At 37.9% G+C, this 18,069-nt stretch overlaps 1 protein-coding gene and 1 non-coding gene across 4 annotated transcripts; one reads left to right on the forward strand and one right to left on the reverse strand.

The window, feature by feature from the left end:
* The first annotated feature begins 505 nt into the window (after positions 1–505).
* Positions 506–607, forward strand: LOC112181077. Its single transcript, XR_002928685.1, has one exon. It is a non-coding gene; the product is annotated as a U6 spliceosomal RNA (small nuclear RNA).
* An 8,600-nt stretch (positions 608–9,207) lies between these two features.
* LOC112179532 (RNA polymerase II C-terminal domain phosphatase-like 4) lies at positions 9,208–11,130 on the reverse strand. Of its 3 annotated transcripts, XR_005803552.1 has the most exons (3): positions 10,274–11,130; positions 9,724–9,982; positions 9,208–9,648 (listed from the first exon to the last, which is right to left on the reverse strand). XR_005803552.1 is itself a non-coding variant. In XM_040511235.1 (2 exons), the coding sequence occupies exons 1-2, from the start codon at positions 11,049–11,051 to the stop codon at positions 9,933–9,935; spliced, it is 828 nt and encodes a 275-aa protein (XP_040367169.1). In that variant the 5' UTR covers positions 11,052–11,130; the 3' UTR covers positions 9,208–9,932. The 3 variants fall into 3 exon arrangements, 2 of the variants coding, with proteins under 2 accessions (XP_040367169.1, XP_024173738.1); XM_040511235.1 differs by having other exon boundaries at positions 9,208–9,982; XM_024317970.2 differs by having other exon boundaries at positions 9,208–9,894; positions 10,274–11,129.
* Between the last annotated feature and the right edge of the window lie 6,939 nt (positions 11,131–18,069).

Raw genomic sequence — 18,069 nt, forward strand, 5'->3', positions numbered from 1 at the left:
AGGTATAATTTGTATGGGGCAAATGTACTAAAAACAGAGAACACACCGAAGCATTGGCTGGTAGGGAGTCAGTGGAGTTAGTTCTTGCTTAACCCTCAGTCCAGTAATTAAGTTTCAAGAAGGATTCCTTGCTCCTAGAAAACATAGTGCACCACACCGACTGGGAATGCTTCGTAAGGTATTTTGGAGATTGCAAGAGGTGAAATGCTTGTGCTTAGAATTGAATATATGAGGAAGAAAGCAAGTTACGAATGTAGGATCAACATCACCAACTTAATTTTGATTCTATTAATTCAAAACATGTATAATCAATTCATCTGTTGCTACTTTTCATGTATAAGCAGCCAAAGTTTGTTAGTTTTTTCACTTTTACTTGCACAGTGTTGCGCTTGAGACAGGACACGGGAGGCACGTGCGCTTTTAAAACATTTGTGATAAGAATCCCACATCGAGAAACAGTGGCAACCTAAAGCCCTTCATATACGAATGCTTAGCAGTAGAGCCTGTCCCTTCGGGGACATCCGATAAATTGGAACCATACGGAGAAGATTAGCATGGCCCCTGCTAAAGGATGACACGCATAAATCGAGAAATGGTCCAAATTTTTTTGGGAATTTTTTGCATGTTTTTGATTCCAGGTAGTCGTCTGGGTCTTTGTTTTTCTTCGTTTCTGGTTGCTGTTTATGACTTTGAACTATCAGTGACTCGGTCCTTGGCTGTATATGAATGCACATGGAAAATTGAGATGTTGCCCACCACCTATTTGATGAAATGCGTTTGAAAACCTCTTCTCTTTCTGATGCTTACTTGAACTCAATATTCCTTATTCTTGGGTTTGAAGAATGGTAGTAATCAGATAAACTTTTTTTTTGTTTTAATGCATTTAACTGAGCTACTTGAACAACATCACTATTTGTTCTTGCTGGTTTATTCATGCCCCCATATATTCCTGGGTTTAAAAGGTTAGCTCAACTTGTTGCATTCATACTGTAAAACCGGTAAGTAGTGCTCTTTATTTGGTTTTGAATATCACATGCATGAGAAGCACACAAGCTCGGTCTTCGGTCTTGACTCTTGATTCAAATAATATTGCAGAGGCAATGAGGCTAAAATATTAAATCCCTTTCTGCACATGTATTGATGAGGAAGTATTCCCCATTGTTGATTTTGGATGATTGGATGCCAGATAATAATGTAAGACAAGTTAGTGACTAATGGTAATGGTGTGGCAAAAAATAAGACAAGTAAGTTGATGAGAATTGTAGTATATTCTTTGTTCCCAGAATGTTATCCTGGAAGAGCTAAGTTTACATGCGTTGAATACATAATTTCACTGTTTTTTAGTTCAAAATTGGAACCCTGTGATTTTTGCACCAATCGTTGTTGAAGATGCATACAATATTCTCATATGTCTGCTTCATAACTTGTCTATCTTTCAGTTCAGCTCCATTGCAGCTTCAGACTCGCAGAAGCTTCCCCTCGGCAGAAGCAGTGAGTCGATTCAGTTGATGATCAATCATGGCCTCGCCTCTTCTTCATCTTGACTCAACAGCATGTTCTGAAATTCTGAAGCCTTTTGAATATCCATTTTCATTTCATTCAGTCACACACTTAAGTTGGAAGTGAGATCAAGGAAGGTGTCCTCACTGCATGGAATTGTGATGCCACCCATGGGATGATGGTATCCAAATTCTTCTTCAGCTTGACTCAGCAAATCCATGAATGAAGGTTGGTTCAAGTATGATATTGGAATCACAAATCGCTTCTTCTGGCTCTCTCCAACATAGACCGCAAAATAGCCTTTTGGGATATCTAAGGTCCTTGAAGCTGTTTTGTTTGCATTAGATGAAGATCGGGTAAGACTTCTTTTGGGGCTAACAATTCCAGGCAGCTTGAAACCCATGGCTTCTATATCCCAAGTGGATAAACAATAAAAAGACTTGAAAGGATCTGGGAAAATCAGAAAGTTTGAATGTTCAATGAATGAGAGGAGTTGAGTTACTGATCATGAATTGGTATGTCTATATATAGATGATGAAAGGGTATGTGGAAGATCATCTGCTACATGAAATGAGTGGTTAACATTGGCACCAATGAGGGACACTAGGTTGTTTCAAATCAAGAAATCACATGGGTTTGTCTTGTCCTTCACATAACTCATCCCCCAGCAGATACATATGCTGCTTTCGTCTGGTACTTCCTTGAGTTGACAGACAACAGGGACCACCCAAAGTGAGATATCTTCCCGCTTCAGACTTGAAGTTCTTCTCTAAGCTAGTGTGTAGGGTTTCTTTGCAGACAAGTATTGGTGGATAACCAAGCCAACCTAGCATGTGGTTTTGCTGCTTCATGTATGATATCTATGATCTCCAGTTCCAACAAGCTGAGGAATTATTTCATTTTTTCTACTCAACTTCTTTTACCCTGCCACTAAGAAATTTGGACAATTACAGGTACATATCCAGATATGCGCGTGGTCGCGGACACGCACACACACACGTATATAATATACTGTTTCCTTATTCGAACTGGAAATTCTCTAATCTTTTGATTACTTGGGTATCAAGAATGGTATTCAGATAATCCTTTTTCAACTCCTACTTGAACTGATATGTAGTGTACAATGGTTTATATTTTCCCTTATTTCTAGATGTTTACTGCACTTTTTTATTCATTTTGAAACTCACTGCACTTTAGTTTACATCATTATTGTATATTATGGCACAATTACCTTACTGGTATTTAATTCTCAGAGATTGTAATGCTGCTGATCTGTGCTTGAAAATTCCTCCACATGCACTTCTATATTTTTTTTTTCTAGTTTTGGTTTTTTGACTTTTTTCTCTTTCTTTACCTGCAAAATGGAAAGCTATTGTATTCCTCACTTTTCTTTTCCTATTTTTCATCTGCTAAGATATCATCCTTTACCATATTGACAGTTTCTGGCTCTATCTGCAGATATTTTAGTGGTAATGTTAATATTGATGTGTCTAATCAAAGACACCATCTGATATTAGGCATGCCATTGTGAAAAATCAGATGAGCCATTATATCATCAAGTATTATTTCCTTTTCAACATATGCTGTGATTAGGTGATTATATTGCTACAAGAAAATAAATGAGATCATGAAAAATAAGACAAGAAAGTTTATCCGCAATTGAAATATATTCTTTTACATTCCCATATATTGTACATAGGATTAAAAAGACAGCACTTGACTGTCATTGAGTTCAAAATTTGGAGTCTCATGGACTTTAGACTAATTGCTTAGAGAGTATATCCAATGTTCATATTTGCTTGCTTCATAAGATGTGATTTGATTCTTCTTCAAAATTTGGAAATCTTTCTTTAGCTCAGAAGCAGCTTCAAGAGTACAGCAGGCTGGCTTCCTGTCAACACAAGAGTGATTTGATTCAGTGGATGATCAAATTATCAATTGAAGCCTCTTCTTCATCTTGACTCAGTAGTGAGTTTCAAAATGAGGATGTTTTGGATCCAAGATCCGCTTCATTTGTGTTTACTCACACACTTAAGCGGGAAGTGAGATCAATGAAGGTGTCTTCACTGCAAGGAATTGTAATACCACCCATTGGATGATGGTATCCAAATTCTTCTTCAGCTTGACTCAGCAAATTCTGAAACAAAGGTTAGTTCAAATATGATATTGGAACCGCAAATCGTTTCTTCTGGCTCACTCCAACATAGACTGCAAAGTAGCCTTTTGGGATATCTAGTGTCTTTGTGCTAGCAATTCGAGGCAATTGAAAACCCATGGTTTATGTATATTGAAGTGATCAAAGAAGGAAGAAAAGAATTCAAAGGACTTGAAAAAAAGAGAAAGCTTAATTTGATTCTTGCAAGTAGAGGAGTTGATGAGTTTGCTCATGAACCTGATTACGTGTGTATATATAGAGAAATGGTATGTGGAAAATCATCTGCTACATGAAATTAGTGGTGAAGAGAAACTGACATGGGCTCCAGTAGGAACATTAGCTTGTGAAAAACCACATGGGTTTGTCTTCCTACTGAAATGACATATAAAGCAGACAAGAAGAGGGCTACCACAGGTTTCAATCCATCTACCAAACGATTTTGAAAGATAAGCCAGGGAAATGATAAGAGGTTGTGATCATCTGCTACATGCATGTGAAGCATGCAAGTGGTGAAGAAGGTACATGAAATGAGTTGTCGAATGAGGGTCACTAGCTTCTGAGAAATCATGAAATCACATGGTTTGTCTTGCCATTCTCTTAAGTTAGTATCCTCCCATCAATTTCCCATATATGTGCTACTGATGAAACTCTGTCCAAGATTGTAGAATCATGCCGTCCCAACACCCTATACAGAAAACACAACAATGCCACTAGCAGAAGTTACATTTCTATCCAACAAATAAATGGCAGGCTATAGACACAGAGTCCTGTCCAACATTGATAATTAATGCTGGTCACAAGTCACAACAAGAATTGGTGGTACTAAGATATGTAGTCATGCTATATATCTTGAATGGGAGTGAGGCGCCAGCCTAGCATTATGTTATTGTTTTATCTACAATCTACGGTCTCTAGTTTCAACAACCTGGGGAAGTATTGGTTTTGTTTGGTCAGTCTCGAAAGTTCATTTTGATGGTCAATCATGAGGAGAAAATCGGACAGGTACTGATTTAAATACTCCAGAATCAGTAGGCAAGATGAGGAACATTGATTCTTTAATGATTAGAATGAACTCCATCTATTAGATTCTTTTGAAAGAATCACCCAATAACTAATGAAAACTATAATTCTATTTGTTTTCATTAATTGCTTACTTATGGTCTGGTTATCTGGGGTTGCTGTGACCTCTGTTTACTGATTGTTGTACATGTCCTTTAACACAACCTGGGAAACAAGGTTTTTTGTTGTTGTTTTGTTTTTGCTGATTTAAAGACTGAATGGGGTGGAACAGTTAATGGTGATTGTGATTATTCAAAAAAGAAATTAGTTCATTCAAAATGCTTTGGGTTTGTTTTTGCGGAAGCTTGAACAAAAAGTTAAATCTAAGAGGGAAAGAAACTAAATTTGGATCTGTATGTAGCTCTTTGGTTTCACAATCTTTTTTGTCCAAGATCACAGAATAACTTTCCTTTTAAGTTTTTAAATGCTTATATACGACAGACTGCCTTATTGAAGTATGGGGGACAAGTCTCGCATAGAAATAATCACGGTCGGATATGCTCTTCATTTTTCACTAATGATTGCTCTTTGCACACAACCAGTTCTGGTTTGTTATTCTTCATATTGATTCTGCTCATGCATTTGAATGTTCTTTTGTTTTACTTTTTGTTTTGTTTTGCTTGTTTCTTCATCAACTACTGAACTGTTATTGATTACTCAATATTCCTAAAAAATTAGAACATGTTTTTGAATCAGTCCTATCTTCTTTATGACAGGATGAGTTATTTTTTAACCATGTTATTATGCAGAGAGGCTTTACAACCCTGACCTCAGATAATCAGTGTTTAAGGGATTAATTTGATGTCTTGGTTAATGTGAGGTTACTAGAGACTAGGAGTTGGCCACTACATTGATGTATGTGTAAATTGACTACAGTATGAGTCCATTTTGATATGTTGAAATTTATTTTTCTCTTCAGTCGTAGAACATAGTATCTTAGAATTGAGAAGATATTAAAAGATGTAGAAATACCTCCTTTAATCAGCATAGGGATTATCCCATTGTCCTTTTTAATTCAGGGTGCGTTTGCCTTTTGTGATTGTTATTTTTGTTGATTTCTGTTCTTTTTTCTCGTTTCCTAACTGGATTAGAATGATTTAGCTGTCAAAACACTCACATGATTAGTCACATACCAATACCACTGATCTTTTGTTGTTATAACCATTGCAATTATTTCAGTTCACAAGAGTGACTACTCTGATCGAATTTTAGTTGAATATTCTATTAACTAATCTATTCATATCTCCTAGAAGTTTATGTTAGTTTTAGTTTGTACCGGCTAAAAGTTCACTTTAACTCTATATCCCATCAAGGCCAATGAAGGGAACATAACTGGAAGTATTTGATTTTAGGGTTTAAACAAATCGAAAGGCTTGATACAACTGATTTTCCTGCAGTAGAAATATGTTCATAACCAATGGCTGTGCAAAGAAGTTTTATGCTTAAGAGATACTGGTAAAAATAGATAATAAAACTGATGTCTACTGTCTGATGCAAAATTGAAGGCATTACTACCCTTTGTGTTTGCTACCCTGGTCTCAGTTAAAATATCTTCTGTACCATTTCACTTCAGCAGCCCATAGAACAGCAGCAAGGCAAAGTCATTCTTTTCATGGTTTGGCAGGTTTCTCGATAGGTTTCTGGAAGTATGTTACGCTTTGCTTGGATTTTGTAGGGGCCTTAGAATGTATGGTTGCAAGAGCAAGGATGTAGACCAGGTCAAGTAGGGGAGCCCCTAGGCATCACCAAGGGCGTAGTTGCAAAACGAGTTTTTTTTTTTTTTTTTTTTTTTTGTGACCCAAGAATCCCCAGGAATCTGTAGTGTCCTTCCAAACTATCAATTAAACTGCTTCTACATGACCCAAGAATGGTTGAATGACTAACCTAGTTTGTTCAATGTGAATCCAGAAGATCCGACTGTGTAAGCGTTAAAGGTCACTCTTTACCACCCATTTGGCACTTAAACCCTTTTGTTTTCATCTCCTGGGTTTCGCTATAAAACTCACCTCAAGTTTCGTCAGTTCCTCACATTCACTCAAAGTACTCTGTTTTCGTTACTCTGCTTTCACGTACTTCCCTTGTTTTACTAAAATGGCTAAATTTCTAAGCATTTTCACAATGAGAAACTTGCTTGTGCTGTCTCTGGCGCTCAATCTGAACTTGAGTATGAGGGTATTTGTTGATGGTGAGAAACAGGGCTTCTTCTTTGTGGAGCAGAGAGGTCTATCAATGGCTGCAGACACGGAAGATCACGCAACCCAGAGGACCTTTCTGTCGGTTTCTTCTTCGTCTGGTCAAGAAGGCAGTACATTCAATTCAATACTCTGTTCCTTTCTCTCTCCTTTTCAATTGTGCATAATCAATTTCCACCATTGACGTTTCTTCAAGTATCATTTACCGTCTTGTCAGTCTCGGCCAGCCTGTGTATATTGTCATTTCCATTGTCTTCAAGTTTTTGCGCACTCCAAATTTGAAGCTTTACTCTTTGCACTGTTCTTGCTTGAGATTTTCCATGGTGCAACTTAGAGTTGAGCAATGGGGTTAATAAACAAAGCTTCAAAATTTGAAGTCCCCCAGATGCATGTTTTTTTGGGTAAACCAAGGGAACCCAAACCCTTGGTGCATGTTAGCACAAGGCATAAACTACGCCTTAGATGTACTTGAGCATGTGGCCTTTTCTTTTAGAAATGTATAACACCTAGTCATAGATTTCTTGATGGAAGTGTATTTTACCTCAATGTCTCCATGCATTTTCAGAATCTCAATTTGCTGTCTTGGAGATAGACGCAACCCCGAGCAACTCCGATGGTTTTATGACAAGAGTGGGAGATACACAGTGCGTTCAGGACTTCAGTGTGTAGAGTGTCTTTGCAGCGGAGATACACAGTGGAGTTGTTTGCCTTTTTGGCTTGGCTTTTATGGAGTGAACGTAACAGGTGGCATGGCAATAAATTATCAAAACCTTTTAAGCCATGCAGCAATTCTTCTCAAATTGACGAGTCTCCTGGAGACATTTTTAAAGAAGCTAACGCCAAAACAAGAGACAAAAAAGTGACCGAAATTGCAGGTGGTGCCCTCCAACAGCTGGTTTCTACAATCTAAATACAGATGATGACATGAACACATTAGCAGAACAAAATCACAAGATTACATGTCCAGCACAAGACAATATTGGGAGACAACTCGTGCTCTCTCACCCAAATACAATAGACAAAGTTTGTTGCTACAATATATTGAACTGCACATCTGTCAACTCTCTTAACATTCACATGTGATCTTATTGTATGATAGCAGCTAGGCCTTCTCACAATTGTAGTATAAATGTATGTGTTCTCTTCTGTAATCATCACTCCAATCAAGCAAATATCATTTCTCTTTAGATGAATTCTTGATCTTGCAAGTAAAAGGAGTGGCTTTGGGTTGGAGATCAGGAATGAATTGGGAGAATTAATGGGTGCTTTTGCAAAGTCAATTGCTAGTCTTCTCTCCTCTCTTGCAGCCTTACTGCTGCACTAAAACCGGCCATTGGTTTTGCTCATGATATGAATTTATTCCCTCGGGAAGTTGAAGTTGATAGTACCTAAATTGGTTACCTCACCTACCACTAGCTGGGCAGAAGAAGGAGCCTTAATGCACGCAGTTGTTATCATCTCAGTTCGTTCCCAGCCTAGCTAGGGAATGCAATATAGTTGCTCATTAAATAGCAATACACACTGTAAAAGAGAATTCTACCTTCTCTTGTATTGAAGTTGGGCCAGCATGGCTTATGGAATTGTTAGACAGTCATTCCTCTGTTTGTAACCCTTCCATTTAATCAATGAAAGGTTACTGAAATTGATTATATGTTGCTATATTTTTTGTCCCCCTGTCTCGAGTCCTTTTTTATCCTTCCCTGCACATATGTTCATGCATGTGCCCATTTGCTTTCGATTTTCATATAAAAATGACTCAAGTATGCTCTGGTACTTTCAAGTCAACTCTATAACACTTATGCTTGTCTACTTATTCTTCCTTCATTGTTCTGCCTTCTGTGAGGAATCTACCTTAAAACTAGGATCAATCGTGTTCATATCGCAAGAGATCATATTCATCATATGCAAATGAATACTACACTCTTGAGACCTTCAAAAAGGAGATCCACAAGCCACAAATGACCGTCGGATTAGAACTGAAAGCATGTCGTATTACATGATCTAGGGATATTAGTGCAAGAAAAGTTTAGAAATGCTCGTTTCTTCTTTCACTTCTTTAATTATAAAGCAATCCGTTATTAGTTAATAGGATTCTGAATTGCCTCATACAAGTTTAGGCCAGCTGATGTTCATGAGACTTGGAAAACACTGCAAGCTATGATTGATTGATTTTCACACATTTTTATGTTTTAATTCTCAAATATTGCATCCAAGTCCAGATTAATCATGCGAGAAAGACTAAATAGGCATCAAGTATCAACTGGAGATCGATATAAGTTATAAAAGCTATCAACAAACCACTAATAGTAAAAGCTCATTCATTCACAAGTGAAAGGACTACAAACATTGAACCCACAAATATTATTATTCCCACACGACAAAAGCATTACAACTAAAAACATATCGAGCAAACTAATGTACCCATATCGCATCAGGGGATGAAAGTGCACTAAAAAAAAATTGCCTTTACAGTATGTTAACATGGAAATAAACTATCGGAGTCTAACTAAAGGATATATCTCCAACGGGAAGCTGTTGAACAAAAGAATTTGAATCATCACCCCGTGGCTTGGTCTTGCTTCTGCTTTCTCCAGAAAGATTTGATTACTGAAATCAAAGGACTTTGCACAATCGAACCAACTAACAGTCTCACCTTCAGACCAGCTGGGGTGGGGTTATCTTATTTTCCTTGAAATTGTTGAGGCTTTTGGTAAGCATCAGAGCAGTAGCATAACACTCGTCCTGAGGAATTTCGAAGCTTCAAGTCAGTAGCAGTATGAGTAGTTGATGACATCAATTTGTTTCTGAAGGCAAAACCTTTTCACCAACGATGAGTCTCACTATTGGATTCAGCTTTTGTTGGCTACTTTTCTTTGTCCTGTAATCGTTAAGCAATTTGACAAGAATGGCCATTTGTGAAGGAGGTAAGAGCCTTGTGAGCACGGTCAACAGCAGAGGAACATCAACTATTTGAGTAGCTGTCATTCTCTAAAAGCAGCAATAGCATTAGTACTAGCAGTTCTCCTCTAAATAAACACACTAGTTAAGGCGCTCCCTGTGTAGATGTTGGATAATCCTTCATGAAAGGAAAGGCCTTGAAGCTTACAACATAAGTAGGAAAAAGTGGGAGTTCATGAAAGCAACATATAATACCTTAGCTATATGGTAAAAATGCTAGTTGTATCAAAAGCTAAATTTTCAACCAAGAGGTAGTTGTCAAACAAGTAAATCTTAGTAGTAAACCTATTACCAATTATTTCCAAAATGAACTTTACAGAACATACCAAATGAACATTACGAAATGATATGCACGAAACATAGTTTGTGACTAGATAGCAACAGAACAAAACCATACATGGTCACTAACCTCTTGACGAATTGTTTCCAAACAGTTGTAACACATCCCTCACATCTACACCAGAAGGATTTATGGCTAGTTCATCACAGAAGATACGGTTGATTACGTTCAGCACTTCAAGAAGTGCTGCAAGATATCCACATTCATCAGTCTTTAACTCAGCATAAGACTTGCATTTAGGTAGGCCCATTTTGTGCCTAAAGAAACAATACTTCTCGACAAGGATTAGATTGTCCCGGCTTTCCTTTGTCCATGCCGCTTCTGTATCATCAAGAATCAAAACATTAGAATAATTGCAGCCAACCACAGCATCCAGACTCTTATATCTCCCCACGATTCCGTGATCCTCGCAGGATATTACTCTAGAACTGGAAGGGAAATACTCCTTCCTAGGATCAAGCAGGGCAGCCATTAGACCCGCATAGTACCGGTTACCCTTTGTGTATATATACAGCTCAAACATCTTGCTGGCTTCATCCAAGAATCTCCAGACAAAGGGCCTGAGCTTGGTGATCACAGTTTCAAGCACGAACACATCTCGATGAGGATGGGTTCCGATCTTGAGATAGTCTTCTTCAGGTGTCAGATTACAGAGTTGAGTGGTGTGGAGGAGTGTGTGATCCAGATCAAGAACCAAGTGGAGCTTTCTGGAGTTGGAATTGAAACTCAGTGCTCTGGCAAAATTAGGGTTAGAACAACATTTTGAAACTTGAAAAGAAGAAGCTTTTGGAAATGAAACATTACCATTGACATCCAGATTTTCCTGAAACAACGTTGGTTTTGCCATCTCCGGCGAGTCGAGAGTCGAATTGAAACCTCGGATCGAGACAGAAAGGGAGAGAGGGATTTAGGAAAGAGAGAGAGAGAGAGAGACAGAGAGAGAGCTATAAAGGAGTAGAATATACGCGGTTCAATACGCGTGGAGTAGAATATACGCGTTTTGATTACTGTATAAAGCGTGTTTTATACAAAAAGCTTAAAAATAAAAAATAAATATAAAGTTTTTTTTTTTTTTTTCAAAAATTATTGAACTTAAAATGAGGTTAAATTGCTATTGGACGTGGTTTTTATTTTATTTTTTTTAAGGTACTTACCAAAAACCTCAAAATAAATTAAAGTTATTCCACTTATTCTAACAACATATTTTTATTCTCACTAACCCAAATTAGAGTATAATGACCAGTCTACCCTCAATCTAATTAAATAACTACATCAATGCCACTCTCTCTCATCTCTCGATCACACACACTCTCTCTCTCTCTCACGATTTGGCCACAACCCATTCGGCGGTCGTAGGAAACGAAGACAACAATGAGATCGTGCAGAAGTCCCAGCAGAAGTTCGAAACGGATCTTCAAATTTCGCCGACAAAGAAGGCGAGGATGTGAGTGATGGTCGAGATCGACCTCCTCGGCGGTCCAGAACGACCTCAATGGAGAAGAAGGTTTCCATCCCCTTGGGTCCTTGCCCTCCGGTATCTCTCTCTCTCTGCCATGAAAGCTATGTCTCTCTCTCCTCGTCGAACTCAGTCCTGGTGCCATCTAGTTTCTCCCTCTCTCTCTCTCTCTCCAATCTCCAGTTCCTGCGGAGGAGCACTCTGCCTTCTTCCTCTTGCTACTCCAGCAATGAGCTCGACGACGTCTCTGGCTGAAGACGCTGCTTCTGGATCTGGACCAAGACACTAAACGACATCTCCGGCTGAAGACGACTTCTGGTCTTGAGTCTCACGCTTGAACTCCGATAGGGTGCCCAAATCTTTTCTCTGGGTGCCTAAATCAAATTTTTTTTTTTAAGTTATGGGACAGAAGGAAAGAAAAAAGAAGTTTTGAATGTCTATTGGGGGGGGGGGGGGGGGGGGGAATTGACGTCTATTGGGGGGCAATAGACGTCTATTGGAGAGCACTAGACCTATTGAATTGATATAATCTCTTCATTTTTTTTTCTTTAATCAAAGTTTTATTTGTCTAATTTTAGGAAGATTAGTTCTCATTCCGGCAACTAAAAGTTCTATTAGGGAGCAATAGACGTCTATTAGGGGGCAATAGAGGTATATTTCCCCTCTATTGGGGGGTAATAGATGTCTATTGGGGGCAATAAACTTTCCGATGAGGTTTTCAGAAAAGTCCGATGGGCGGCGGCCGGTGATCAGAATCCAGCGAAAGATGGCCGAAATCCAACCGCCGGTGACCGGATTCTGACGAAAGTTAGCCGGAATCCGGTCACCCCGGTGAGGTTTTCAGAAAAGTCCGATGGGCAGCGGCCAGTGACCGGAATCCACCTTCTTATATTCTATTTGGGTTTTTTCTCACACTTTCATTTGGTTCCTTTTTTGTGCCTTCTTCCATGATCTTCTTTCTATGAGAAACTCAATCTGAAATAATCACAAAAGAGTTTAATTTTTTTATAGAAATATATCAGAACTTTGCTGACCTTGACAGTTATAAGTTGATATTTGAATGGACTTGATGAAGGCTATGTTAATCTGCAATCAAACAGTGAAAGGACTAAGATTTTTATGCACTCATGCAAGTTGCCAAAGAAAAGGCAGCTTGCATTTTCCCTTCATTGTAGTTTATGGCACTACTTTTTCCTTGAGCAGACATCAAAATCAAGCAATGAATTTACCTTAGAGAATCACTTTACAACTAACTTCCTTACCTGCATAAGATGAAGAAAGAAGGAAGAAGAAGAGGAAATAACTACTTCTGTCAAAGAGTTTTGAGATTCAATGAATTGTTCTTTGCTTCATTTCAACAATTATCCTATTAAAATTGAAAATTTTGTGAACAAAAATGAGTAAAGATCGATTAGACCATGATGGTATAAAGAACTTGGAAAACAATTAATCAATATAGAAAAAGGTACTAACAAAAGAATGAGATAAGTTTATCCATCCCACTCTGTTTTCTTCACTCTTTAACTAAAGAGAACTTAGTTAAACAAAGCCATCAAATATAAGACACCAGGACTACAATTTAATTGCATACTGAGTGGGATTGGATAAGAACTGTAAATTCTAAAAAATTAAATAAGAGAAAAAATATTCAAAATGAAAATTGCATGCATACCAAAACCATGAGATAAGTTTCATTTGTGGTAATTGCTGGACGCCAATTCGTTTTGGTCTTCTGTGCAAACTGTAAAATGTGTTCTCTTTTGTTATTTTCCGTTTCCTTTTCCTTTCATTTGTCTATGTACTCGATGCTTGATTGCTTGTTCATAGCGATACCCAATTGTAATTGACACCCAAAATCAACATGTAAATACAATCCAATGGAATAAAAACAACAGAAAAACCTAAACAAATTGTCAGCGTTGATGGTTTTCCACTCTGGCACTTGGTGCTGTAACTAAACATGAAAACCTAGCAAAGGAGAAAAATTCTTCAACGACCCATAAAGAAAAAGAAAAAAAAGAAAGGAAAAAAAAAGGTGTTTGTGTTCCGTAGACACTGTCACACGTAAGAACAGTTATAAAAAAAAAACAAAAACACAACACACAGAGATTTGGAGCAATCAATGGCTTAATGAATTTTATCGAAAAAAAATCATACCTTAATGAAGAGAGAACAGTAGGAACGCATAAATTAATTGGAACGCAAGATCAAAGGAACGACTTACCTTACTTGAATGAAGATTCAAAGAACGTGTAGGGTATCTCCTGTGTTGATAAACCCATTCCTCTTGAATTTGGGTATCTCGAAAAGTTTGTCAATTAGAAAAATGATCAATTATGAGGAATCGAAAATGGCAAAAACTAAACCTGATAGAACCTCCTTTGATCCGGCTTTAATGTCATAATTTCATCGATCTTCCTGTGTTGCAGTGAAGCAAGTATGCCTACGGGAGAGATTAAACACAATAAAGGAAGAAAGTGTTATTGGAAAAAAGAAATTGAGTTCGAGTGGGAGTTAGTAACTTCTTTTCTTCCTCAAAACGTGGCCGTGGGTTTACTGCTAACTGTAAGAGGGAGTTGTGCATTTCTCTTTTTACCCTTTATGTATAAAATTTCTAACGATAAGTAATTTAATAAACCAAGGGCAAAATTAGGGTGAGAAGAACAATTTGAAACATGAAAAGAAGAAGGAAATGAAAGATTACCATTGAGATCAAAATTTTCCTTCTCCTGAAACAACATTGGTTGAGACAGAGTTGCCATCTTCAGCGAGTCGCTCCTGAATTCAAATGCGGGCAAAAGAAATAAACCCTAGAATTGAATCAAGTAGGCAAAGAATTGAGAGTGGAATTGAAACCCTAGGAGATCGAGACAGCAAGGGAGAGCGAAGTCACAATATAAAAAGTGTAAATGGCTATAAGGACTATTTTTTGAGAATACACGTATATGTTACGCAGTGGTATACGCGTGAGGCTGTAAGGACTAGAGTACGCGTATGGTATACACGTGAGGCTGTAAGGACTAGAGTACGCATATATGTTATGCAGTGGTATATGCGTTTAACACAAAAAGCATGAAAAATATACTTTTAAAAAAATATATATATTAAACTTTTTTTTTTTTTTTCAAATGCAGGCAAAAGAAATAAACCCTAGAATCGAATCAAGTAGGCAAAGAATTGAGAGTGGAATTGAAACCCTAGAAGATGAAGACAGAAAGGGAGAGGGAAAGCACAATTGATTTAGGAAAGAGAGAGAGAGAGAGAGCCAAGTCAGCTAACGGCTATATAAGGAGTAGAATAGACGCGTAGGTGTTACACGGTTGAATACGCGTTATCGTAACTGTATAAGCGTGTTTTATACAAAAAACGTAAAAAAAAAAAAAAAAAATTTATCTCCCCACGATTAGATTGTCCCGGCTTTCCTTTGTCCATGCTGCTTCTGTATCATCAAGAATCAAAACATTAGAATAATTGCAGCCAACCACATCATCCAGACTCTTATATCTCCCCACGATTCCGTGATCCTCGCAGGATATGACTCTAGAACTGGAAGGGAAATACTCCTTCCTAGGATCAAGCAGGGCAGCCATTAGACCCGCATAGTACCGGTTACCCTTTGTGTATATATACAGCTCAAACATCTTGCTGGCTTCATCCAAGAATCTCCAGACAAAGGGCCTGAGCTTGGTGATCACAGTTTCAAGCACGAAAACATCTCGATGAGGATGGGTTCCGATCTTGAGATAGTCTTCTTCAGGTGTCAGATTACAGAGTTGAGTGGTGTGGAGGAGTGTGTGATCCAGATTAAGAACCAAGTGGAGCTTTCTGGAGTTGGAATTGAAACTCAGTGCTCTGGCAAAATTAGGGTTAGAACAACATTTTGAAACTTGAAAAGAAGAAGCTTTTGGAAATGAAACATTACCATTGACATCCAGATTTTCCTGAAACAACGTTGGTTTTGCCATCTCCGGCGAGTCGAGAGTCGAATTGAAACCTCGGATCGAGACAGAAAGGGAGAGAGGGAAAGCACATTGATTTAGGAAAGAGAGAAAGAGAGAGAGAGAGCTATAAAGGAGTAGAATATATACGCGGTTGAATACGCGTGGAGTAGAATATACGCGGTTGAATACGCGTTTTTATTACTGTATAAAGTGTGTTTTATACAAAAAGGGTAAAAAAAAAAAAAAAAAAAAGTTTTTTAAAAAAAAAAAAAAAAAAAATTATTGAACATAAAATGAGGTTAAATTGCTATTGGACGTGGTTTTTTTTTTTTTTTTTAGGGTCCTTGACCAAAAGCCCCAAAATAAGCTAAAATTATCCCACTTACCCCAACAACATATTATTATTCTCACTAACGCAAATTAGAGTATAATGACCAGTCTACCCTCAACCTAATTAAATAACTACATCAATGCCACACTCTCTCATCTCTCTCTCTCTCTCTCTCTCTCTCTCTCTCTCTCTCTCTCTCTCTCTCTCTCTCTCTCTCTCTCTCTCTCTCTCTCTCTCTCTCTCTCACTCACGATCTGGCCACATCCCCGTCGGCGTGGTCGCCAGTTGTCGGAAACGAAGACAACAGTGAGATCGTGCAGAAGTCCTAGCAGAAGTTCGAAACGGATCTTCAAATTTCGCCGACGAAGAAGGCGAGGATGTGAGTGATGGTCGAGATCGACCTCCTCAGCAGTCCAGAACGACCTCACCGGAGAAGAAGGTTTCCATCCCCTTGGGTCCTTGCCCTCCAGTCTTTCTCTCTCTTTGCCATGAAAGCTTTGTCGCTCTCTCCTCGTCGAACTCAATCCTGGTGCCATCTAGTTTCTCCCTCTCTCTCTCCAATCTCCAGTTCCGGCATATTAACTTTCCTGTTTGAATTGCTACTCCCACATGGTAAAAACTGCTGTAGGATATGCTCTGCTCTTCAATTTTCACTAAAATAGAAGGATGATTGCTCTGTGCACACAAGTGCTGGTTTGTTTTTCTTCATATTGATTCTCCTCTCATTCATTTGAAAGTTGTTTTGTTTAATTTTTCCTTGATCATCCACTGAACTGTTATGGGTTTCTCAATATTCCTGAAAATTAAAATATGTTTTTGAATCAGTCCCATCTTCTTTGTGACAGGATGAGTATTTTTTTACCATTTTGTTTTGCAGTGTAGGCTTTACTCCCCTGATCTCAGATAATCAGTGTTTAAGGGATTAATTTGATGTCTTGGTTAATGTGAGATTACTAGAGACTAGGAGTTGGCCACTATATTGATGTATGCATGTAAATTGACAAAGGTATGAGTCCATATTGATATGTTGAAATTTCTGTCTCCAGACGTAGAATAGTATGTTAGAACTTGGGAGATATTAAAAGATGTAGAAATATCTCCTTTAATCAGCATAAGGATTAATTGTTATAGTTCTTTTTAATTCAGGGTGCTTTTGCCTTTCGTGATTGTTATTGAACATATTATTTGTGCTTTACTTTTCATTTTGTTGATATCTGTTTTTTCTCTCGTTTCCCACGGGATTAGAACGTTTTAGTAGTCAGGACACTCACATGATTAGTCACATACCAATACCAGTGATCTTCCTTGTTATAACCATTGCAATTATTTCAGTTCATATGAGTAACTACTTTGATTGAATTTTAGGCGAATATTCTATTAACTAATCTATTCAGATCTCCTAGAAGTCTATATTTGTGGTTGGTTTATCCATCTTGTTTAATTGTCTTTATCGGATGATTTAGTGGAGTACAAAGTGGGATTATTCCGTTAATTGTAATATATTGAGTTAACTTCGTTTATAGTTTCGACTTTCAACTCTATACTTCAACTTCTTGGATTTTGAAGTTCCGGTTGGTTTACTTCTTATTCGGATTTGCTGTAGTAAGGTCTTACAATGTTTCTATGTTTCTAGAATTGGCATTTGAGTTTGGAACAAGTCTATCATATTTGCTATAAAGAAATAGATTTGTATCATGGTAATGTATATGGACTATGGAGGTATCCTGGTATGTGCCGTTAAGATTTGTATCTCAGCAAGGATTGGTGTTTGTTGTTTTGTTGGGATTAAGAAATTGATAGGGCTTCACTCATGGATCTGTCACCTGTGAATGCTTGAATGAGTTGAATGTCACTTCTCAACTCCATCACCCTTTCCAGTTTCCATTCATGTTGCTCATTTGGGTTTTTGATTCTGTAGAAGTTTCCTGAACTATTCTCAATATTTAACAGATACGAAAACGACACAGCAAGTGAATCCACCGACACTGATTCAACTAAGTTGGGAGCTTGTGGCCCTGTTTGATAATTATTGTGTTGCTTATATAATTAACACTTGCTGGTGCTTAATAGAGCACAAAGACCTAGCAACCCTAAAGAATATGCAGCTTGTGTGAGTTTCGTATATGATCTCCAGACT

Source organism: Rosa chinensis, chromosome 7 (assembly GCF_002994745.2).
Source record: "Rosa chinensis cultivar Old Blush chromosome 7, RchiOBHm-V2, whole genome shotgun sequence".
Taxonomy (NCBI): domain Eukaryota; kingdom Viridiplantae; phylum Streptophyta; class Magnoliopsida; order Rosales; family Rosaceae; genus Rosa; species Rosa chinensis.